This window comes from Diabrotica virgifera, chromosome 7, assembly GCF_917563875.1.
Source record: "Diabrotica virgifera virgifera chromosome 7, PGI_DIABVI_V3a".
Taxonomy (NCBI): domain Eukaryota; kingdom Metazoa; phylum Arthropoda; class Insecta; order Coleoptera; family Chrysomelidae; genus Diabrotica; species Diabrotica virgifera.
Genome location: NC_065449.1, coordinates 81,946,658 through 81,971,298, shown reverse-complemented (window position 1 = coordinate 81,971,298; position 24,641 = coordinate 81,946,658). Strand labels below are relative to the sequence as shown.

The 24,641-nt window shown below is 33.9% G+C and overlaps 1 protein-coding gene across 1 annotated transcript; it reads left to right on the top strand.

Annotated features, from left to right (window-relative positions):
• Nucleotides 1–7,453: 7,453 nt before the first annotated feature.
• LOC126888209 (uncharacterized) lies at nucleotides 7,454–11,023 on the top strand. The gene is made up of 3 exons (XM_050656263.1): nucleotides 7,454–7,719; nucleotides 8,798–9,028; nucleotides 10,024–11,023. Exons 1-3 carry the CDS (start codon nucleotides 7,655–7,657, stop codon nucleotides 10,895–10,897), a joined length of 1,170 nt encoding a protein of 389 aa, XP_050512220.1. The 5' UTR covers nucleotides 7,454–7,654; the 3' UTR covers nucleotides 10,898–11,023.
• Nucleotides 11,024–24,641: the final 13,618 nt, after the last annotated feature.

The following is a 24,641-nucleotide window of genomic DNA, read 5'->3' as shown; positions in this document are numbered from 1 at the left end:
TAGGTGTATTATTTGCTACTAGAAAAGCAGCCAACGATTCCGTTGTGAGGAAAGATTGGGAAGCCCTAGGGTATGAGGTGTTCATTCCATTTCATCAGGTTTCTTGTAGGAGTATAGTAAGGGGAGTTAATAAAAGATTCACAGAGGAAGAAATAAAGGAGGCATCAGAAACCAACTTGGCTTTATGTAAGATATTAAGTGTTAAGCGAATGAACCGAAGAGTACAAGTGGATTCAAAGGTTGAATTTGTTTCCACGGGAACTATTAGCATAACTTTTTCAGGAAAAACTATTGCTAAAGAAATTTCCATATATCAACTACCAATGAGGGTCACACCATTCATCAGCCCTGTTCTTCAATGTGGGTATTGCTTACTTTATGGCCATTCTACGAACCAATGTAGAGGAAAAAAGAAATGTGCTAGATGCGGAACTTCTCATGAGGATTCTTCATCTAATACGTGTACAAAATATTACAGTTTCTGCAAATCTTCTGACCATGAATCAAGAAGTCGTAATTGTAGAGAGAAAGAGAGAGAGAGAGAGAGAGAGAGAGAGAGAGAGAGTCAGACAAAAAGATATTAAGGATCTAATGTCCGTTTCTAATCTATCTTTCTATGAGGCAAGTCAGCAGGTTCCTGGATCCCTAATATTTCATCTTTCAACATAAACGATTTCCCCCCTTACATAACGATCAGAATAATTCTAATGGCATCTTACCACAGGAGAGGAGGTCTGCAGCCTCAGCTCAATATTCAAAACCTTTTAGTCAAGTCACTCAATCTCCACAAAAAAGAAGAAGACCTTCAATACAAGAAAATACAGGTTATGATAAAATCCATCAGGTAGAAGAATAAATGAGCCCTCAACTTCAAAATTCAATCCTGCTCACTCTGATTCTTAAATCACTAACTCATAATCTTTATCCCAACTTCATTTGGATTTCAATCAGGTCATGTCTATGCTGAACCAATCTCACAGGGAGCTCGTCATGACCTTCATTGGGGACTTAATAAACTCAAAATCATACTCCATTCCTTACAATATGGTAGATCTAAAGACCAGCATAAATAAAAATGTATCACCTTTCAATACAAATGTAAACCAGGGTCGGAGGGGAATAGAATATCTCGAGCCTGAGGATTCGAGATCTTCTGACTCCTTGGTCTAGCAAACATACTCTATATAATGAATCCTAACACTCCGATAACTATTATTCAGTGGAATATACGTTCATATAACACTAATTCTGACAATCTAAAAATCCTTATAAAAACCTTAACCCAGATATAATCCTTATTAGCGAATCTTGGCTCTCAAACCAACATCTTATAAGATGTAGAGGGTATCAAATAATCAGAAAAGATCGAGAGGATGGCTATGGCGGATTAATTACTCTTATCAAAAACAATATTGATTATAGGGAAATTCAAATTTCCAATCCAGGCTTCAATCATAATGTCCAATTCCAACTCACATTTCTCCCTAATTTTAATCTGAATATTCTTAATACATACTGTCCACAAGACAACTCTATCTCCAAATCCAACTGATCTTCCCTTGTGAAATCACTGAATAAGCCATTTTTAATAATGGGTGATCTAAATTGTAATCATAAGGCATGGGGTAGTTCTAGAGACAGTCACAATGGTAGGATTATTTTTGATTCTTTGGAGGAACTTGAGCTAGTATTTCTCAATGATGGGTCCCCAACTAGATTGGTGGCCCCAGGAGGCAGTAAGTCGGTAGTAGATCTAACAATGGCATCAGTCGATGTGGCAGCCAGGGTGGGCAAGTGGTCCACTATTTCAGATACTGGAACTAGTGACCACTTCCCCATAATATGTCAGATAGGTGTATGTCCTCAATCTCCCCCACATTTATGTAAAAGAAGAAATCTAAAGAAAGCTGATTGGTGTACTTATCACAACAATTTAAACAGCATTTTCTCAGCTTCTCCTAGGGAAGATTACGAATTTTTTACTAACTCCATATCATCGGTAGCTGATGAAACAATTCCTTGGCTTCACCCTCCTAATAATTCCAAATACCACATTCCATGGTGGGATGACTCATGTGCTGAAGTCGTCTCTGCGAGAGTGTCTGCCTTAAAAAATTTAAAAATATCCCCTTAATGGAAAACTATATCGAGGCTAAAAAGAATATAGCCAAATCAAGAAAATTCCTAAAATCAAAACGTAAAAATAGTTTCCGGCTATTTTGCAGTAAATCAAATAGAAACACTCCTCTAAAAGTTGTGTGGGAGAAAATTAATAAGAGATCGGCTTCGAAACCTTCAATATATACTCACTTGCCCTCTACTCCTATATTCCCACGGAAAGTGGTCAGATCTCGCTTAAATCTAGATGGGAATGACTTAGCTCTAAATTTATATTAAAAAATTTAATGTTAATTGGCAACCCAATTATTTCCGCTCTCGACCTGTTAGACTTGGCAATTCAAAGGAACCAAAATCATTGGAAAAACAGAAATATTCCATTTCTAGTGCTTTTAAAAAACAAATTTAAAAGTACTTATCCCAACTTATATTTAACTGACTTATACCCATGCCATAACTTTGAACTAGACCATCAATTATCAACAATTCCAATCATAAATATCCAATCTAATCGTTCAGATGAACTTGCCTTAGTTCAACTCCAAAAAATATTTCGAAATAAACTTTCACATCAAATTCTTCACGGATGGCTCGGTTGATGGTGAAGGATCAGCAGGCTTTGGTGTCCTTAGCCCAGAGATCAACTATTCTTATACCAGTAAACTACCTAAGTATACCCAAATATGTACGGCTGAGATTGTCGCAATTAGTCATGCCCTCCAAATTATTTTGAAAAATGGGATTAAACAAGCAATCATCTGCTCGGACTCTAAAAGTGCCATACAGAAAATAGGCAGATCAACCTGTTCTATGGAAACAGAACATTCATCGTTCATGACCAAGAGAGTCATCATTGAAGCGAAAGAAAATAACGTTAATATTAGTCTGGCATGGACACTCGAATATTAAAGGTGGCTGATAAACTAGTTAATATAGGTAGAACCTTAAATGTAGCTGCTGGTATCACTCTTCACTATTCCAACTTTCTACCAGACATCAAGCATTCCATCTGGAATCGGTGGGAGCAAGAATGGCAGGGGAAAAATCGAAATAATTCATTTTACTCTAAAATTGTAGGTCAGATAGATAAACTCCCCTGGTACCACAATTTTGCATACCAAGACAGAAGACATATAACCACCATTATTAGAATGAGGACAGGTCATTGTGCTACTCCAGTTCACCTATTCAGAATAGGAGTAAAAGACAACCCATATTGTGACTGTGGCCAAGTTGGGTCCTTAATCATCTGATTTTTGAGTGCCCTATAAATATGTCACCCAATTTTGACCTATATAAAGAATTTGCTAAAACAAATATCCCTACCCCCATTGAAGTTTGCCTACTTATGTCCAACCTTAATCCACGTAGGATTAACCTGATCCTTAAATTCCTTAACTTAGCCAAACTTAACTTATAAATTAATCAATTCCCAACTTTGAATTAAAAAAATTAAGAAGATAAAGATATAAAAAGATATTAGACCTCCAAACGATAAAAGTTTTAACCCTTATGTTATAATATTGCCTTTCCTGTAGGGACTGTCTGGCCCTATAAGATGTTCCTAATAATATATATTAAAAAAAAATGAGGCTTTAGCATATATATTTGGAAATATTCGATTGCCCAGAGCAAGACAAGAGTATTTCCCTGGTGTAAGGTGGGCGAATTATCCCGAGGGATATAACCCAATAAAGGAAGAAGAAGAATCTTACATAACCTTCTATAGCACAATGTCAGTTTGACACTTATAGTACAGATTTCACACTCTTAAGAGATTTTAATTTCACACTCTTAGAGACAAAGAGAAACAGTGTATGTTTTATTTGGCAGCAGCGCTTTTCTGTTAAACTTGACGGTAGCAAAAAAATAATAATATCTATACGCTCTGAGATTCGCTGGTGTCGCTCCTAACGGATTTCTAATTCAACTTTAACCGGTAATTTTTAAATTTATTATTTAATTGTTATCGCTTAATATTTACAACACAAAAAAGTAATTAAATTGTAATCGATTTTTTTAAGATTTTGCTAATCATTTTGACGTTCTATTGATAAAATATGAATTTCTTAGTTCGGATACTTTCACAATTATCGTGTAGATAGCGCTAAGATTAATAGATTAATTTATAATTACATATTACGGAACATTAAAAAAACTTAAATTCAGTATTTAAAACGTAAGAATATTTAAGGTAAAAATATATACCACAGCTTTGACCAACTAATATTTTTTATAATTTATGTTTTTAATTTTAATTTTACATTAATCACTTTGACATTTATGTCAAATTTCCGGTAAACGTTTACAGACTTGCCACTACTGGCGTTCGCGAATTTGTAAATATCCCCTCTACGTACGAGCTCACAGCGTATACGCTCTGAGCTTCGCTGGTGGCGCTCCTAGCGGATTACTGGAATTATCTTTCACCGGTAATTTTTAAATTTATTATTTAATTGTTATCGCTTAACATTTACAACGCAAAAAATTAATTAAATTGTAATCGATTTTTTTAAGTTTTTGCTAATCATTTTGACGTTCTATTGATAAAATATGAATTTCTTACTTCGGATACTTTCACAATTATCGTGTAAATGGCGGTAAGATTTTTAGATTAAATTATAATTACATATTACGGAACATTAAAAAAACTTAAATTCAGTATTTAAAACGTAAGTATATTTAAGGTAAAAATATATACCACAGCTTTGACCAACTAATATTTTTTATAATTTATGTTTTTAATTTTAATTTTACATTAATCACTTTGACATTTATGTCAAATTTCCGGTAAACGTTTACAGACTTGCCACTACTGGCGCTCGAGAATTTGTAAATATCCCCTCTACGTACGAGCTCACAGCGGATATGAGGAAAAATTTGTTGAATTTGTTTGCCGTCAAGTTTGTACCGGTGGATTTGATGTCATTAAATCTATGACGTGCATTCCTTTTATACATATTATTAGTGCTGTTTTTGTGACGGTACGCGCCGGTACGCCGTACCGGTAGCATCTTAACATTCCGTATATGTATTTGGAACCTAGGAGTTTTCTAGTGGTTCGTTGCAGCACGCGGTCATATTTTAACCAATAGGCGGCGAGGTCCCAAACGCATATTATACGGAATGTTATTCGGTTCCAAATTCATATACGGAATGTTAAATATTCGTACACCGAAAAAGATAAGTTTTTATTAGAGTCTGTTAAAAGGAGATTAATTTTAAAATACTTGTTACTGTATTATTAAATAAAAATAAAACAATTGTAGTATTTGGAATGTTATTTGGTGCGAAATTCATATACGGTATGTTAAATATTCGTAGAACAAAAAGACGATTTTTATTAAAGCCAATTAAAATGAGACTGGTTTTTAATAGTATATTATGCAACGAGCATTTAACTATAGAGTGCGAGATTCATAATGATAATTAAATGCAAGTTGTTTACACGATTTTTTCTATAATCATTCACAAAAAAATATTCAAATTTATTTATTTTGTAACGCAAACAAATTAAGTAGTTTGTCAGTCTGACAGTTTGTTTACATATTGAGAACTGTCAAAGAGTATGTATTTGATTCGCCATTGGTTACTGCGCGTGTGCCACCTTTATCGCAAATGTCATATCGCGATTCTATTGGTTAAAAATCTGTATCCTAATGAAAATATGTTTCATAATGAAGTTCATTATGATACAGGTAGTGACATCATAATTGATATATTATAGTATGAGAATAGAAACATTACTGTTAATGTATTATTAAAGATCCACAAGGAAAAAGGTTTTCCTGTAGTTGGCTGTATACCCATATAATACAAAAAACGAATAAAGTCCTTTATAAAAAGTCTATATTTAAAATCCCTAAAAAGGGCTACATCACAGAACTAGTTTTCGATTGGTTGACCAATCATCATCAGTGCTTTCCTAAAATGAATATAACCTTATAAAATGGTTTTAAAATTTTGACTACGGTTTAAAAAAGTTGTACGTTGTACTCACGTGATCTTACATGCTAACCACCAAAATATTTGTAATTATGTAATATATGTAAATAAAATTTGTAATATTATATTTTGGTGGTTAGCATGGTAAGGTGGTCACGTGAGTATAACCTACAACTTTTTTTAAACGTAGTCAAAATTTTAAAACATCATTTTATCAGGTTATATTCATTTTAGGAAAGTACTGATGATGATTGGTCAATCAATCTAAAACTAATTCTGTGATCAGGGCCGCCGAGAGGGCAGTACAGTCGATACATTTTACCGGGGCCCGGCGATGTAAGGGGCCCGGCGTCGACCAGACGAAAGACGTAATTTTTCCCGTTTTTTTTTGCTCTTCACTTTATGTCCATAATACGTTTAATTAATCCTCGGCTATATGCTATATGTAACATGACCATTCGATGATTTGGTGTAAAATTTTAACAGCAATAAATCACAGAATTCAAATGCTGCAATGCAGTCAGATAACTATGGATATGAAGATTAAATATATATCAGGGCTTCTAGAAGATTTACAAAAAATCAAAAATTGATTGAAGAATATAAAGGGTTAGAATCTAAAGGGATCAGGTCTTCCATTGTTGAAGAATCTAAATTAGTTACCAGCAATTATGGAATAAATGCAGAATTTACATCAAATAAAGAAAACCGGCGCAAGAAGCCTAGTGAGAGTTTTTGAGATTGCCTGGGACTAGTAGTGATGCGACTGATAATAATTTTGAGCCCGACGCAATATTTCGCTGTGAACTATTTAATATTGTCAAATAATAAGCAATTTAACCAGAATATTTAATGCGGCAAATGAAATTCATTCGCTATTTAACATTTTGTGGACATTCCGAGATGACGATGAAGAGAATATTAAAAAACAATTGATATATTGCGCGAGTTTTAAGAAGACATCAGTGAAGAATTATTGATAGATGAAATCTTTCATTTAAGAGCGATATATATACAAGGATAATATTGGTAAATCTCAACTTTCTCCAATCTTCTTCTTTACGTGCCATCTCCGCGACGAAGATTTGCAATCATCATTGCTATTCTAACTTTTGACACTACAACCCGAAAGATTTCAGTTAAGCTGGATCCAAACCATTCTATGAAATTTCTCTACCAGGAAATTTTTCTTCTACCTATGCTGCGCTACCTATGCTGCGCCTTCCTTGAATCTTTCCCTGCAATTTCTCCAATAGATTTACTTAATAAAATTAAACATCTCAAATTAGATTCATTATTTCCTTACGTCGTTATTGCGTTAAGAATATTTTGCACATTGCCGGTGACAGTCGCAGAAGCGAAAAGATCCTTAAGTTTTCTTTCCCGCATAAAGGCTCCCCCAAACCAACGCGAATTATTCGCAGCGGATTCGTGACGGAAAGTTCGCAGTCGAATTCCTGACGGAATTCGTAAAGAACTTCATATTGAAGCGAATATATTCGCGTCATACTCGTATGTGTCTAGTATTGAGAAGAGTTGGTGACAACGAAAAACAAAGAATACTACTCAGTGATCTCAATTCTTCACAAAAATGTATACATCATCAGATGAAGAAGAAGCTCTTGTAATGTTAGCAATGGAGGACGACAATTCAAGGTAAAATTATTATCTATCATCAACTAGCCTATATTTGTCCACTGCTGAACGTAGGCCTCCCGTAAAAATTTCCACCTATTTCTATCTTGAGCTTCTTGCATCCAATTTGTGGTGATGCGCTTGATATCATCCGTCCATCTAGTCGGTGGTCGTCCTCTGCTTCGATATGCCTCCTGCCTTGGTCGCCATTCCAGAATCTTTTTGGTCCATCTGTCATCCGTCAGTCTGGCAACATGTCCTGCCCAAGCCCATTTAGCCATGGCTATTCTTTCAACTGCCTCCGTGACTCCTGTTCTTCTTCTTATTTCTAGGTTTGGTACTTTATCTCTGATGGTAATACCTAACATTGATCTTTCCATAGCGCGTTGTGTAACTCTTATTTTATTTATTGTTCTTTTTGTCAGAGTTAGTGTTTCTGCACCATATGTAAGAACCGGCAAAACACACTGGTCAAAGACCTTTCTTTTTAAACAAACTGGAATATTAGACTTGAAAATGTTATTTAATCTACCGAAGGCAGCCCATGTAAGACCTATCCTTCTTTGTATTTCAGTTGTCTGGTTATCTCGACCTAAGCGAATCTCATGTCCTAGATATTTGTAAGCTATTACTTGGTCGATGCTATGACTCCCAATCTGAATTTTATCGCTGACTACAAGGTTGGTCATAAATTTTGTCTTTGAGGTGTTAATTTTAAGACCAATTGTTTTTGACACTTTATAGAGCGTGTGCAGCATTTTTGTAGCTTTATCAACTCTATCAGATATTAAAACGATGTCATCGGCAAATCTTAGGTGGTTCAGATCCTCCCCGTTTATATTGATTCCCATATTATCCTCTCCTTCCATTTGCTTGAACATATATTCAAGAACAGCTGTAAACAATTTCGGGGAGATAGTATCACCCTGTCTAATTCCACGTTCTATTCTAAATTTCTTGGTATCTTCATGAAGTCGAACACAAGCTGTACCAGTTTCGTAGATACTTTTAATCAAGGCGATATATCGGTAGTCAATGCGGCAGTCCGCCAATGCTCGAACCAACAACAATATGGACTATATTATGAATTTAATCTTAGGAAAAGAAGAAAATGGGTTCATGATATCAATCTAGAAAGACTGAAATGTGGGGAATATCACACGCTGATGCCTCAATTACGAAAAGACGATAAAAGATGCTACATTTATTTTAGAATGACAATAGATTGTTTCGATGAACTGTTGCACCTTGTAGAAAATGATATTAGAAAATCAGACACGAATTACCGAGAAGCTATTTCTCCCGAAGAACGGTTGGCCATAACATTAAGGTAAGAAAATGAAAAAAAAACTGCAGGCATTATTTATATCATTAATTTACTACAGTAAAAGAGAATAAGGATCAAAATAACTCTAAAATATACTTTATGTATTGTAAGGGTCAAAGGAATTGACATAGTTGGAAACTGATGGATTATGAGAAGCTGCTTGGTTGCAACTCTGCGCCAAGTTGTGTAGTGTAATATAATTATTTTCACAATTCACTTCATAGAACCCAGAAGTATTCGATTGTTTAGGTAATGCAGTGTCATTTGGTGAAGGTAGGGATACAACCGAAATACTTCCGACGGAAGAGGGGTTTGATAGGTGTCTGTACTTTCAGCTCTAGATTGATGGCTATTCAAAGAACTTTCCTCCAATTAAAGCAACTCCTGCTCCATGATAACTTGCGCAATCTTCATTTTTGTTTCAATTTGCCTTCTAGGAGAGAAAGATTTTACCGTAGAAGCATGAGCCAAAAACAGTTGATCGGTAGCATCATGCACTACTCTCTTTTTGCTCTCAAAATAACTGATCATATCTTTCACTGATGTGGATGGCTCAGAATTGCGTTTTCTGTTTGTTCTGCCTGTAGAAGGAGTTTCATTTGAAAGAGTAACCCTAGGAGCTTCATTTCGAGTAGGTTTCGATGAGGAGGGTTGAATCTTATTCTGGGAATCATCTGTCTGAGTTGTTAGTAGATTTTTACTACACGTTGGTTTCTGTACTGCGGAATTTTCATCCGTTAATATATTTTCGGGTGATTCTATATTTGGGAATGCTTCAGATTCTTGTGTATCAACATCTGTGACATTGGATGCAGTCTTAGCAAAATTTAGGAACGGTTTGAACGATTCCATATGATCTGCCCATATCCATTTTTTTTTATCGCTTGCCGCTTGTCCAGTTCTAGTTTTATTAGTTCTTATGTACTTAGCGTACGTATCGCGCAGATTCCTCCATTTTTTTTTAATCTCATCCCCTGAAACAAAATACTCTTTTTTAGGTATCTGGCTACCGGAGATACATTTTATACAATAGGCCATAGTTTTAGAGTCGGGTTTTCGACTGTAAGTGCCATAGTTGTAGAAGTTTGTGAAGCTTTATGTAGAAATTTGCAACATATTTACTTGCCCGAACCAACTACAGAAATATGGAAAAAATCTGAAGAAGGTTTTAGAAATACCTGGCGATTCCCAAATTGTATTGGTAGCATCGATGGCAAACATGTTACTATCAAGTGTCCAGACAAAACAGGATCTAATTATTGGTGTTATTTGAATAAGTTTTCTACAGTATTAATGGCTATTGTTGGCCCAGATTATAGATTCATTTCAGTTGATATTGGCGGTTTTGGTAAAAACAGCGACGGTGGAATATTCGAAGCTTCCAACATGGGAAGAAGATTTGAAACAAATCAGATGGGTGTACCTGAGCCGAAAAATCTCCCAGGCCAGAATGAACTTTCCCCCCATGTCTTAATTGGAGACGAAGCCTTTGCACTAAAACCATACTTGTTGAGGCCCTTTCCATACAGTCAAAGCAGAACAGATATTTTCAAGGAAAATTATAATGTGAGGCTCTGTAAAGCGAGAAGAGTAGTAGAAAACGCTTTCGGAATATTGGCACAAAAATGGCGTATATTCTACAGACCAATGGAAACAAAAATTGATACTAGTATTCTCATTGTGAAAACTGCATGTATTTTGCATAATTTTCTAAGGACAAAAAAATGTGATGATAGATTCATAGAACTTTTAGATCCACCAGAGCCTGAACTTGGAGCATTTCAAAATTTGGACAATGACCCAAGGAGAGCTGCAAGACTGGCATTTTCTGTTCGAGAAAAATTTGCCACGTATTTTAATTCAGGACTATGAATAAATTGTTCACGATGAAAATAATGGACTCTTCTTGCAGTAAATATAGTATTGTTTAGGCCTCTGCTTTTCTTTAGTCTTAGATGTAGAAAAATAAACCAATACAAATCGTAAAACTACTCACCATTTTCGCCTATTTCTTCTCCTATTCTAGTCCAAATCTTGTCCTTTTTCCTTACATTTTTATAATCTTCATGAGAAAGGTCATAGAGAATAGGATACTTTCGAACCAACTCAATAATTCTCTCCATTTTCAATTTTTTCACATGCGAAACCACTGCGAAACTGATAAAAACGCTGTCGAGTGCGAACTAAGATTCCGGACGAATAAATACGCAGACAAAACGCATGCCCGAACGACGAAAATCGTACTTGCCTGAACTTGTATACTTACCACAGTGGAAACAATTCAATGCGAATCGTATGCGGTACGGAATTCCGCAGGTAATGCGAATTTTCCGCGTTGGTTTGGGGGAGCCTTAAAGGCTGTGATATCTACAATGAAACAGGATTGGTTAACCCGCCTATCAACTTTGTACATTGAGAATGATTTGGTAAAATCATGCGATTTTTCGAAAGTTATAGACATCTTTTCCAATCAGAAAACTCGAAAAGCACCTGTATTATAAATATTTTCACTATTATAAATATAATCAAAATTTAATAAAATTTATATTTGGAATGTTTCTTATTACATATTTTTACTATTGATAATTTTATTTTTATAAAAATTGAACAACTGTTTATAATTGAATTGAATATTAAATTTATATTTGAAATGTTTCTTATTACATATTTTTACTATTGATAATTTTATTTTTATAAAAATTGAACAACTGTTTTTGCTCTTCACTTTTTGCCGGGGGCCCGTTCGTCACTTCTTGTCGGGGCCCGCTCATCCTTCTCGGCGGTCCTGTCTGTGATGTAGCCTTTTTTAGGGATTTTAAATATAGACTTTTTATAAAGGACTTTATTCGTTTTTTTGTATTAAATGGTATACAGCCAACTACAGGAAAATCTTTTTCCTTGTGGATCTTTAATAATACATTAACAATAATTTTTCTATTCTCATACTATAATATATCAATTATGATGTCACTACCTGTATCATAATGAACTTCATTATGAAAAATATTTTCATTAGGATACAGATTTTTAACCAATAGAATCGCGATATGACATTTGCGGTAAAGGTGGCACACGCGCAGTAACCAATGGCGAATCAAATACATGCTCTTTGACAGTTCTCAATATGTAAACAAACTGTCAGACTGGCAAACTACTTAATTTGTTTGCGTTACAAAATTAATAAATTTGAATATATTTTTTTGTGAATGATTATAGAAAAAATCGTGTAAACAACTTGCATTTAATTATCATTATGAATCTCGTACTCTATAGTTAAATGCTCGTTGCATAATATACTATTGAAAACCAGTCTCATTTTAATTGGCTTTAATAAAAATCGTCTTTTTGTTCTACGAATATTTAACATACCGTATATAAATTTCGCACCAAATAACATTCCAAATATAGTCGGTTCGCTAAACTCAGACGCAAATGGCTAAAGATTTTAGTACGTAACTTTTTTGTTTTTTGCAAATTTTGACAAAATTTGCAAAATTACTAAATATTTAATAATTATTAACTATTTAGTAATAATTTTTTTGGCAATTTTATCAAATTGGCAAAATTACTAGCTTAAATCACTAGCCAGTTGAGTCTGAGTTTAGCGAACGGACTATACTATAATTGTTTTATTTTTATTTAATAATACAGTAACAAGTATTTTAAAATTAATCTCCTTTTAACAGACTCTAATAAAAACTTATCTTGTTCGGTGTACGAATATTTAACATTCCGTATATGAATTTGGAACCGAATAACATTCCGTATATGCGTTTGGGACCTCGCCGCCTATTGGTTAAAATATGACCGCGTGCTGCAACGAACCAATAGAAAACTCCTAGGTTCCAAATACATATACGGAATGTTTAGATGCGTACCGGTACCTCTTGGGTGAAAAAATTAAAAAAACAACAAAATTATAGACAAATTCCTTAATTTTTTCCTTGCTCCCAAATAGCTTTAAAACGCTCTTATTGAGGCTAAATTTAAAAAGTTTTCTCGGGAGCGGACCCCCTTATGAACACCCCCAGATCCGCGGGAACATTGCGTACCGGAACCTGTATTGTTACAAAAGCAGCACTGCATATTATACAGAGTGGGCCACAGAAAAGAGTCCACCTCGATATTTGGCAGTAGTTATTAGATTTAAAGGAAATGCCGAAACAGGTCGATTTTTATTTTTAAATTACAATTTTTTGGTATATGTATATTACATACTATTGACGTCATCCATCTGAGCGTGATGACGTAATCGATGAATTTTTAATTAGGAAGAGGGGTCGTGTGGCAGCTCATTTGAAAGGGTGTTCAATTCTTTTTTCAATAATATAAACAATAATATCAATATTTATACGGGGTGGCCAAAAAAATAATTTTTGAATTAAATTAATTGACGCAAAAAGAAGAATGTATGTAGTTTATATTGACGCAAAAAAAAGAATGTATGTAGTTTATTTAACTCAAAATAAATTCTATTGCTGTCAGAAAATAGAAAAAAAATGTTTATTTGGCAAATAAACATTGCTTTTCGCTTAAATCAAATGTTCAGGTAAAGAGGTAGGTGGGAGGCTGTTTGTGATTTAATTTAAGCGAAAAGAAATGTTTATTTGTAAAATAAACATTTTTTTCTATTGCCTGACAGCAGTACAATGTATTTTGAGTTAAGGTACTAATACACTTTAGAGTTTAGAGGACCAAAAATAATCATTTTTTCAAGAATTTTTTTCTCATAACCTTTAATAAAAATGAACATAAAACTTTTTACATATTAATATCTAACTCTTAGAGAGTACAAAAAATATATCTTTTTTCATTTATGCAAGTACATTAATATTGTAGTGGGCGTAAAAGTCGAGGCCTCCAAAAATGATGGCGGACAGTTAATCTCAGGATTGGGATATCTGAAACAAAAAAATCGTACTGCATTTGAAAGAGGAATGTTTCTTACGTGACAATTTACCATAATTTGACCAAAAAATAAAAAATAAATATTTTTTAACCATGAAAAACTGAAGAAAAACGGTCATTTTTTCACAAAAATTTTCTAAATTTCCGTAAAATCTTTTTTTGTTGCAGAATTTTTCACTAATAATGGTAAATTGTCACGTAAGAAACCTTCCTTTTTCAAATGCCGTACAATTTTTTTGTTTCAGATATCCCAATCCTGAGATTAACTGTCCGCCATCGGAACTACTTTTTTTCGAGGCCTCGACTTTGGCGCCCTCTACAATATTAATGTACATGCATAAATGAAAAAAGATATATTTTTTGTATTCTCTAAGAATTAGATATTAATATGTAAACAGTTTTATATTTATTTTTAATAAAGGTTCTGAGAAAAAAAAATCTTGAAAAAATGCTTATTTTTGGTCTTCTAAAGTATACTAGTACCTTAATAAATTGCATACATTTGTCTTTTTGCGTCAATTAATTTAATTCAGAAAATAGTTTTTTGGTCAACCTGTATAAATAATATTATATTACTGAATAGAGAATTGAACAGCCTTTCAAATGAGCTACCACACGACCCCTATACACAAGCTTAAATAAATACTAAGATTTGAGTAGGTACTTGCTAAAAAATATATAGGTATGGTATAAGTACATTAAATTACCTTTAGCTCACTTTGAAGTAATATTAAAAGGTTTTTTAATTATGGAATTTATTGGATTTTTATTAACTTCAATTTTGGTAATAATAACTTTTTTGTAAAACCCCTAGTTTTTGAGATGAAAACCGCCTTAAAACATGCATTTTTTTTCATGAACAATTAAAATCTTTGATATTTAATAACTCAAAAAGTATTGATTTAAATTAACAAGTTGATATAACTCTTGCTTAGAATTTGTCCCTTTATCGATTTATGAGGTTTTTTTTTAATAAAATAATTTTCACCTAGAAGGGGTGGCATCGACCCCCAGGGTAAAAGCGCAGATTGTCACCATGTCACTTGTTTTTTGAGGTATCCTCAAAAATTCTAAATACATACATACTCGCCAATTTTTATGAAAATCGATGGAGGTTCAACGAAATCGGAGGTGAAAACCTTCAGTGACTGCACTAGATATAAAATAATGTTTAATATGTATGATATGTCAAGATGATGAGATTTTGTTCAGTATAATTGAAAGGTTGCTGTCTTCAACAAAATTCCATTAAAAAATTGTTACACAATACAATTACTACGTTAATTACAAACTATTAGTTTCCATTTAGTTTGACCGATCACGCTTTAACAATTATTATTGGTAGGGATAATGCGTATCTAATGGAGAATAATCCACTTTGCTCAAGACTGCATCTCATCCCTCTTTACAAATGGTAGCGGTACCTTGGTGGTAAAATCGTAATAAGTTAGGGTAAACAGCCGAAAACCGTAAATGAAAAGCAACATCTGCGTTAGACCACATACATGTATTTAAAGTCAGTGGAGTAGATAAAACTTTAATAAAGAAATATGCATTTTTTATAACTTTATTTTAGTTCTGAAAATAGATTTACATTTAGTTTAGAAAACAGTAAGGTTTTTTGTTTTTAAAACGGATTTAAAAAATATGGTTGACAGACATTCTGAATTTTCTGTTTTATTTATTTTAAATTTAATAAACAAATAAATTGACTGCTAAAAATATGAAAGGCCATCTGTATTCAAAGTAAATAAGATGACTTGAGTTGGTTTTAGAACAGAAGAATAATATCGAGGAATTCCTATTAATAAATCTATATTTAAGATTTGGTAAAATTTAAATTGAATAATGCATACCAGAATATGGAGTTTTTCCTATTCTGCTAGATTTTTTTTACTGACAAATATCTAAACTTCGGCCAGCGCTAATTCACATATTTCTTTACTAAATAAATTAAACAACATTGGTGGTAGGACACACCCCTTATTTCATGACAAAACAGAAGATATATGTGAATGTAAGGACAGCAAGGTAATAAATAGTTAGGACAGTAAGCCAACAACAGATGTTGCTTTGCTCATCGAAGTAAAAAAACGAAACCAAACCAAAATATCAGTGAGGACCACAAAAAATCAATTGGTGAATGTTAAAGAGTAGCAAAAATAGAAAGAGAAGTTCAGAGCAAAAATAGTCTTCTTCTTTAAGTGCCATCTCCGCAACTTAAGTCGACGATCATCATAGCTATTCTGATTTTAGAGACGGCTGCTCCGAAAAGTTCATTTGATGCACATCCATACCATTCTCTCGGGTTGCGCAGCCACGATATTCTGCGTATCCCTATGCTTCTTTTTCCTTGAATCTTCCCTGCATAATCAATTGGGGCAAGTTGTATCTCTCTCCACGTGTAATATGTCCGAGATATTCTAATTTTGTTGTTTTCATGGCATTTACGATCTCGATTTTTTATTCATCTTGAAACAAAGAACGCGCTAGACTACTAATTGAAATACCATTCGAAAATAATATTTCAACCAACCAAGATAGCTATCGTTCACCCTAGCTTAGCTAAGTCTCCCAAGTAGTGATGAGCGAGACTGGTCTTTGTCTTGCGGTCTTGGTTTTGGTCTTGCAGCAAGACCAAGACCAAGCTTGCAAGAACAAGACCAAGACCAAGACCGAACCTTGCAAGACCACGCAAGACCAAGACCAACCTGCAAGACTCTTGCACTTTTTTGAGAAAAATTGGTTTTTATTATTTAACTTTATTTTTTTTTAGTTCAATAATATATACTGACATTGTAAGAAACCTTAAACAATATCGAATTTTTAAAATACATAATATGTTGGTTATATGTTTAAGTCGTTTTGATTAAGTCAAACGGTTTGCATTTTCTCAACCTTCAAAGTACATATCCAGAAGGCAAGTTTTCAAACGGCGACAGTTCAAGGACAATTGAAATTACTTGTAAGACAATAAAATGTAATGATAGATAGGGTAATCCATTTAAAGAAAATGCAATTAAAAACGGTTTTTATGTACCAGTAGTTTTCGCTTTTTTATCTAATAAAAATACTGACACTTATTTCAATTCTTTTCGCATAATCGAGGAAAAATGTAGGTCGTTAAATTTAATATGAATACAAAAAATATCATAATAGATTTTGAAAAGGGATTCACAATGCTGTGAAAGCATTGTGGCCTGAATAAAAAATAACTGGTTGTCGATTGTAATGCGTCAAGCTTGGTATCGCAAAATCCAAAGCTTAGGTTCAGTTTCTGAATATAATGACAAAAATTCCGATACTGGGAAATTTTTAAAATTATTTTTTGGATTAATTTTTTACAATCAACGAAAGTTGGAAGTTGAATTATTTGTGAAAATCCCGGATGACAAACGTGTAAAGAATTTTACTGATTTCATAGTTGAAAACTATTTGGAAGAATCTAGGTTTTCCCCAGAAAGGGCCAGTAGTACAAATAGTATGAAATGCATGCGCATCATTTCAGCGTGTTTTAACTTCTAGTCTTTACTACCCACATCCGAATATTTTCAACTTTTTAAATGTCATAATGGGTATTCAATCCAAAAATATGTGAAAATAAAAAGTGCGAATAACTCGTGTTACGAGAGCAATGTAGTTTAAATAAAATTAAAGAACTGCAAGATAACAAATTACAGAATTAAGCGTTTATAACTCCCCATTAGGTTTAGTTATTATGTTATAGTATTAGGTCTATAAATAGGTATGGTAAATATGTACGTATTTACTAAAAAGTATGTTTTAGTTAGTTTATAAAAAAAGTTAATTATATTAAATAATGATTAAATAGAGTAAAAAATATTTGATTTTTGTGTTCTCTTAAAAAAATTTAATTTATGTTCTTAAATTTGACCCTCGTAGAATAAATACTACAGTGTTCGAGTGAAAGGAGCAGATCATTATCTGTTAACAAGTATAAACCGTTTATCCCTTTTCGTAAAATCCGTGAATTGAAGGTCCCCGACCATTTGTGGCACCTTTAAGAAGCTCTTTTTCTTTAACATTTTATTAAAATACAGGGGCAATAAACAATAATCCAGACTCAAGACGTGGTCTGAAGGCAGGCGGCAAGTATCGACAGCATGCAAAACAACGTGACACAACCGAAGGCCGGCAATTGCAACAAGGGTTGTAAATGCAGGTTTTTCCTACTGATAAACATTACCATTATAAAAATATACTCTAATCTCTTTATATAGAGAGAAATAATTAGGTCATTAGGTGAATGTATAATGGTAAAATTGGTATCCGTTTGAAACTACATTCTACATTCTGTTAAAATTTTAAAGCAAAAAATATAGTTTCATTCTTCACATCTTTCTTTATTTCAATGTGCAGTAGAGCGTCGATTATCCGAACTAATTGGGGGACATGGGACGTTCGGAAAACCGATTTGTTCGGATAATTGAACTACATATATTGAGATTGTCATACATATTTATCCACAAGTGAATAAAAACTATATTTATATAACTGTATATTTGTTTATACCTTGATAATGACAAATAGCAATTACTTAAACAAAAAAGTGCAGTCTTTTCAACAACATATTTTTGGATACACAATTGAAGAAAATTGAAGATATTTTAAGCGTTAATTACTAACGCTTGCTTAGTACTCGAGTACGGGGCGCTGGAGTCGGGAGTTCGGATAACCGGTCGTTCGGTTGATCGACGTTCGGATAATCGACGCTCTACTGTACATTTTATTCGAAATTGTTTGGTTCAAATTATTACTACCAAAAAAGCAAGACTCTTGCAGCAAGACCAAGACCAAGAACAAGACCGGCTAGTGCAAGACCAAGACCAAGACCAAGCTTGCAAGAACAAGACCAAGACCAAGACTAGCCTGGCCTTGGTCTTGTTCTTGTTTTGCTCATCACTACTCCCAAGGTGTGTGTTCGTTTTGTCCTAATCTTAAATATGAACTATGAAAATTCAGAATGGAAGCAAATAAAACAATATTTTTAACTAATCATGTTTATTGTTCAATAAAGTTATAATAAAAATGTGACTTATTAAATGCATTAACAAATATATTCAAATTCTTGCCAAAAAACTAACAACTCTTGGATTATACTTATGCATGGCTTGTGGTGTTGGTTCGATAGTAACTTCTTGATGTCGAATGGTACTGCTGTTGGTTCTGCAACTGGCTCTGGTGTTGTAGGTGTTCAGGCCACCAGGCCTACAGGTGTTAATCGTTGCAGTCTAGATGATTTGGTTGCAGTTGTCAGCCTTGTAGTAGTGCATCGCCGGCGATAGGCTTCATGCTCTGGAAAGGAGAAAAGTAAATTTTATCCAAAAACTAGAAGATAAAACAAGACATATCAAACATCAAGAAGTAAAGAAACCAGTCTGCCAAGTATGCCATTCTTTTAAGAAATTCTCGTCAGAAAGAGTAGCAGATGACAAGAATAAATTAAATGGATTTAATAGTGAGGGGAATAGTTAAATAATTTGATTACTCACATGCTTATATGTATGTTAAAAAGATATATTAAAAACTAAAATATCAGAACACATGCTTTTAGAAGATGGGAGGTTAGGTATAAAAAATACTATAAAAACTATTAAGGTTGAACTGGAACACAAGAAAAAATAATTAATGAATTTTCTTACCTCAAGAGATCGTCTGGTCGGAATAAAATAATTTATTTCTAAGCTCCCTTGGCTTTTATGAGTTTACCACCACCATTTTGAGAATTGAAATGACAGCGTGAACTATAGAAAGGTAGGCATGGTCCGTATTAAGACAGATACAGAGTTTTTTTATCGTATGGCATAGATACAATAAGAACACATAATTTAAAAAAAGTATATAAAACATTACATGAAGTATCACAAACGAACATCTAATGTATTAATATACTGTAAAACATTTTCGGTCGCATTCAGGAACTCATCGAAAACTTCAGGGTACCGCCTTCGGGGGCATTCCTCAATAATGTGGCGGACGGTCTGCCGTTGCGCACCACAGTCACACTCAGGAGTAAGGGCCTTTCCCCATATATGCAAGCTGTCAGCACATCTACCGGTACCATGTACTGCGGGGCAGTTCAAAGCCTGGCGGTTTCTGATCGATACAGGCCATTTGGTGTGATTCCTGTGGTGAGTCGCTCTCCCATTGTCTTCTCCAAGCGTTGGCGAGGTCGAAATGTTCCTGATGTAGGGAGGTGGCCCTTAACAATGGGTGATATCTGGAGCGCAGTCTGTTCATTTCGATATCAAGCTTATCATGGTGGATGGTTAGTTGATGGTTAGCCTCGATTTTTCGATATTCTATGAGAAGAGAATGACTTCTTCTTAGTTTAGGCTGTGGAATGTGACTCAGAATGGGAAGCCAATAGTTCAGTGTTGGTCGAATTGTACCTGAGATCATTCGCATTGTCTGGGAGGAGAGATACAGATACAGATGCAGGGAAGGAGAGATACAGACTAAGAATATATGAAGTACGTTCAGTATTGTGACTGAATTATTAGATGAAAAGAGAGTTGCCTATAAAACGGGCGCCAAACAGGTTTTTAACGGAAAAACAAGTTAAAACGAATACAGAAGATAATTATTAATGGAATATTAAAGAAAATACAATGAAATAATTATTTAAAAATAAAATAGCAAAGATGTGACGTTTGTAACGTTACACACTCTCTCTCAGAACCTCTTTGTCTGTGACGTATTCTGTCCACGATATTTTCAGAATTCTTCTGTACACCCACAGCTCGAATAATTCTAGTTTTTTCATTGATGCGGCATTGAAGATCCAAACTTCCATTCCATAAAACAAAGCTGAGAAAACGTAGCACCTAGCCAACCTAACTCTTAACTCCAACTTCAAATCTCCTGTGCAGAGCACTTTTCTCATTTTGTTAAAATTGGCTCTAGCCTTTTCTATTCTGATTTTGATTTCCTGGAAATAAGCACCTGTGGAGTTGATCATTGTTCCAACATAATATGCATATTGGTCGACTCATTCGACATTGGATTCGTTCATGAAAAGATTCGTTATTTCTTTGAGTTTTCGATATTTTCATAAACTTTGTCTTCTTGGCGTTCATTGTTAGACCGTATTCTTGCCCAAACTCCGCTATTCTGGTCACCAGCCTCTGAATATCCCCAATATTTTCGGCTAAGATGACAGTGTCATCCGGATATCTAATGTTGTTAATGGGAACTACATTTACCTTTATTCCAGCTGTTTCACCTTCAAGAAAAAATTCCAACCACCACCATTCCAGCAAAAATAGTAGAAAAATGTAGGTATTAGAACATGAAAGGAAGTTTTAATAAAATTTAGAAGAAAATGATCAATACCATTAGAAATACTGCTATTGAAATACTTGGAATAATGTCAGGAAAGAAGTTAGAGAACATACAAACATATAGCAAAAGGTATATATAATAGCCAAACAAAGGGCAGGTTAAGCAAAAGGGTTTAATCAAATTGATAAATAATCATAAATTGATAAATAATCAAAATAATAAAAGTTTACTAAATGGATTTGAAAGAGGGATGAAAAACGTACTTTGACAGTTTAATAAACGAGGAATTTGACAGAAAACTAGCTGAGTTAATAGTCAGCAGCAGCAATGGTCACCAAAATATCAAAAGGGGAAGTGGTTTTATGAAAGGTTTGGCTTGATGTGAGGCAGATGAACAACATATTTATGTAATTTTCATTATAAGATATTTCCGTTTAATTTTAGTTTATAATACACAAAAATAATAAAAAGAGTGAAAGGAGTAAATATAAAAAGTGATGGAAAAAATGTAGAGGAAGCTTATCTAAAGTGGGAAGAGATAAATAAATCACTAAACGGAATAATGGTGAATGTAACAATGTAAATATGACACTTTTATATTAAATTAAAAAATGCACTTTGCTATTCTAATCTGGGAATAAGCCACAATTTAACTTGAAAATGATTTTATTGACGTTTCGACTTCCACTTCGGACGTCGTTATCAAATTACAAAATATTGAAGTAAAAGAAGAAGAACAAGTTTACCGGCTGCGTTTGTAAGATGACTTTTGACGGTTAGTGTTCTATCAAGTATGGCGCCTAAACATTTGGGGTAGTTGTTATGTTTGAGGGCTGTATCATTTAGAGTTACATTCACAGTATCTCCCGTAAGTTGATTCGACAGGTAAAAGAGAAAGGTTTCTCTTGTTCTTGTGTTAGGGCGTAAGCGCCAGTTCTTAAAGTAGGTGCTTAGTGTAGTTAGATCTTCGTTTAAAGCACGCTCTCCTGCTTCGTTACTACTATCTTGGAAGCCAATGGCCAGGTCGTCAGCATAAGCAAATTTTTTCGATATTGTTTCAGCTGTGTCTTCAGTGTAAAGGTTAAATACAATAAAGGTTAAAGGTTAAATAATAAAGGAGCACTGAGCCTTGAAGTAAGCCGCTGATAATTTTTCTAACGTTACTCAGTGCATCATTCATATATACCTGAAACAGTCTTTTAGTTAGTAGACTGTTCATCAGCTGACAAGTTTTGAGGTAGGGTATGATTTTAATCAACTTATAAAAAAGGCCCTCCCTCTACACAGTGTCATAGACAGCCGTGAGGTATATTAATGTTCTGGCAGATTTTTCACGTCTTTCAAAGCCAGCTTCAATAAATGTAGTTAGGAACAGCAGTTGGTCACAGCAGCTTTATCCTCTTCTAAAACCAGCTTGTTCAATAAATTATTGTGTTACATATATTGCGACATCTATAGTGTTACATATTCGGTTATATAAGAGTCGTTCTAGTAATTTATAACAACTGAGTAATGCTGGGGCCACAGTAACGTCTAATGCCGTTAATTAACGCGTCATTTGACTAACGCGTTAGGTGTAGCCATGACATAGCTCTCTAATTTGTTAATGCCATTATTAATGCCGTTAAATGTTAGGCGATAGGTCGGGTGTCGGTTTCTTTCGACACTAGAAAGGAGTTACTCCGTTATTTATTTCGTTGTTGTGGCTACACTTGCACTGTTTCAATAAGTTCTAGCTTGCAGCGCAGCAGAGTAATTTGTTTTGTGAAATAGGTTACATAGATACTATTCTACGAAAATGGAGTGGAGTAACGAGAAAATACTTGAATTTTTAACATTGTTCGAAACAGAAACTTGCTTATGGGATCCCCGACAAAAAACACATAAAAATAGCAGCTTCGACTTCCATCTTGAAATTATTGGATTAAACAGCTCGTTTTCTGCTGACTACGCGCTAAAATAAGTGTGACCAGTCACTTTAATGCGCAGTTTATTCCATCATTTTTGAATGAACGTTAGACGTTAACGTTACTGTGGCCCCAGCATAAAGCAACAGGCCGGTAACTTCCAGGCAGCTTGTTATCTTTGCCAGGCTTGCAATAGTTTTTGTTGTTTTGAATTCTGGGTAGCCACAAGATCACTAAATAACTTTTTGAATAAACAGACTGAAAAGATTGGATGTAGAAAGCTTTTTAATGTAATTTATTTCGTACGCCCCTGTGCCAAACTACGAAACAATGGATAAAGCCGTCGCGAAGGGGAGGAGCGGAGCGGAAAATAGCGACACATGCCCGTGTGTAAGTGAACACATGTACGAAAAAATTATTAGGGTGTTCTTGGAACACAGGAATGAATGTTTATATTTAGAGGTTTTGTTCAAACCGCACATAGCACGTATGTGGACGAATACAATAAAATATGTAATTTGAATAACGCTAAACAGATATCTTTATTTGTATTTCGAAGCTTGGTCTGTTTTTGTTTGTTACTAATGGTCTGTCTTCAAGTTTTTTTACTGTTGAATGGTCCCGATGTAATAAAAATATATTATTATGTAATTTAATTAAACTCCGTTTGGCTAAGTACATACATGCATGCACACACATTAATACATAAAGTATTATCTTTTTCGGTGTTTTCAAAATTACAGTTACAATATTTAATCGTATATTTAATATGTATTAATATAATATGTTGATGGCTAATATAATATATTATGTGGCGTGAAGTATTCAAAATTACCTGGTAGAATTTGGCCAAAATTGAAGTTATCGGTTAGTTAATCTTATTTAGTAACATGATGAGTTCTTAAATTCAGCCAATTTTTACTAGCGTACGTTTTGTTTAATCCTTGGTATTTAGATTTATTTTTATAAAATTAGAATATAATTTTTGTTTGTTATAAACAAACAATAGTTATTTATGAAACAGTTCGTGAAGTATGCTTTTTGCGAACGCACGCGATATTTAGAGCACGAGCGACAGCGGAGCGAGTGCTATACATCGCGTAAGTTCGCAAAAATTACTTCCACGCACAGTTTCATACAATATTTTATCTACGATAAACAAATAAAAAAACTGTAACTCTTCGTCACTGGAATTCATTTCTATTCTACAATTTTTAGAACTTTGATATTTAAAAATTCTAACTTCTTTCAAACCACAAAACTGTCAAAACTTTTGTCGTAATTTATTGCTGACAATGTCATCACCATGACAACGCGAAATTTAAGGGTATTTGATTATATGAAAGTTTGCCAAAAACAGTGCGAAAAAGTAAATCCCATTTAAAATACATTGTTATTTCACGCACACTTTTAATGCTTCACGCACTGTTATCTATAATGACAGTTTTCACAAACTAAAAACTTATACATAATATGAGATAGAGTAGATAAAAATA

What these genes read in the sequence shown, in the direction of transcription:
- LOC126888209 (XM_050656263.1), top strand. Translation starts at nt 7,655, where the DNA reads ATGTATACATCATCAGATGAAGAAGAAGCTCTTGTAATGTTAGCAATG. An exon ending in ATGGAGGACGACAATTCAAG is followed by an intron (nt 7,720 to 8,797) that starts GTAAAATTATTA and finishes ATTTAATCTTAG; the next exon opens with GAAAAGAAGAAAATGGGTTC. An exon ending in CGGTTGGCCATAACATTAAG is followed by an intron (nt 9,029 to 10,023) that starts GTAAGAAAATGA and finishes ACTCTTTTTTAG; the next exon opens with GTATCTGGCTACCGGAGATA.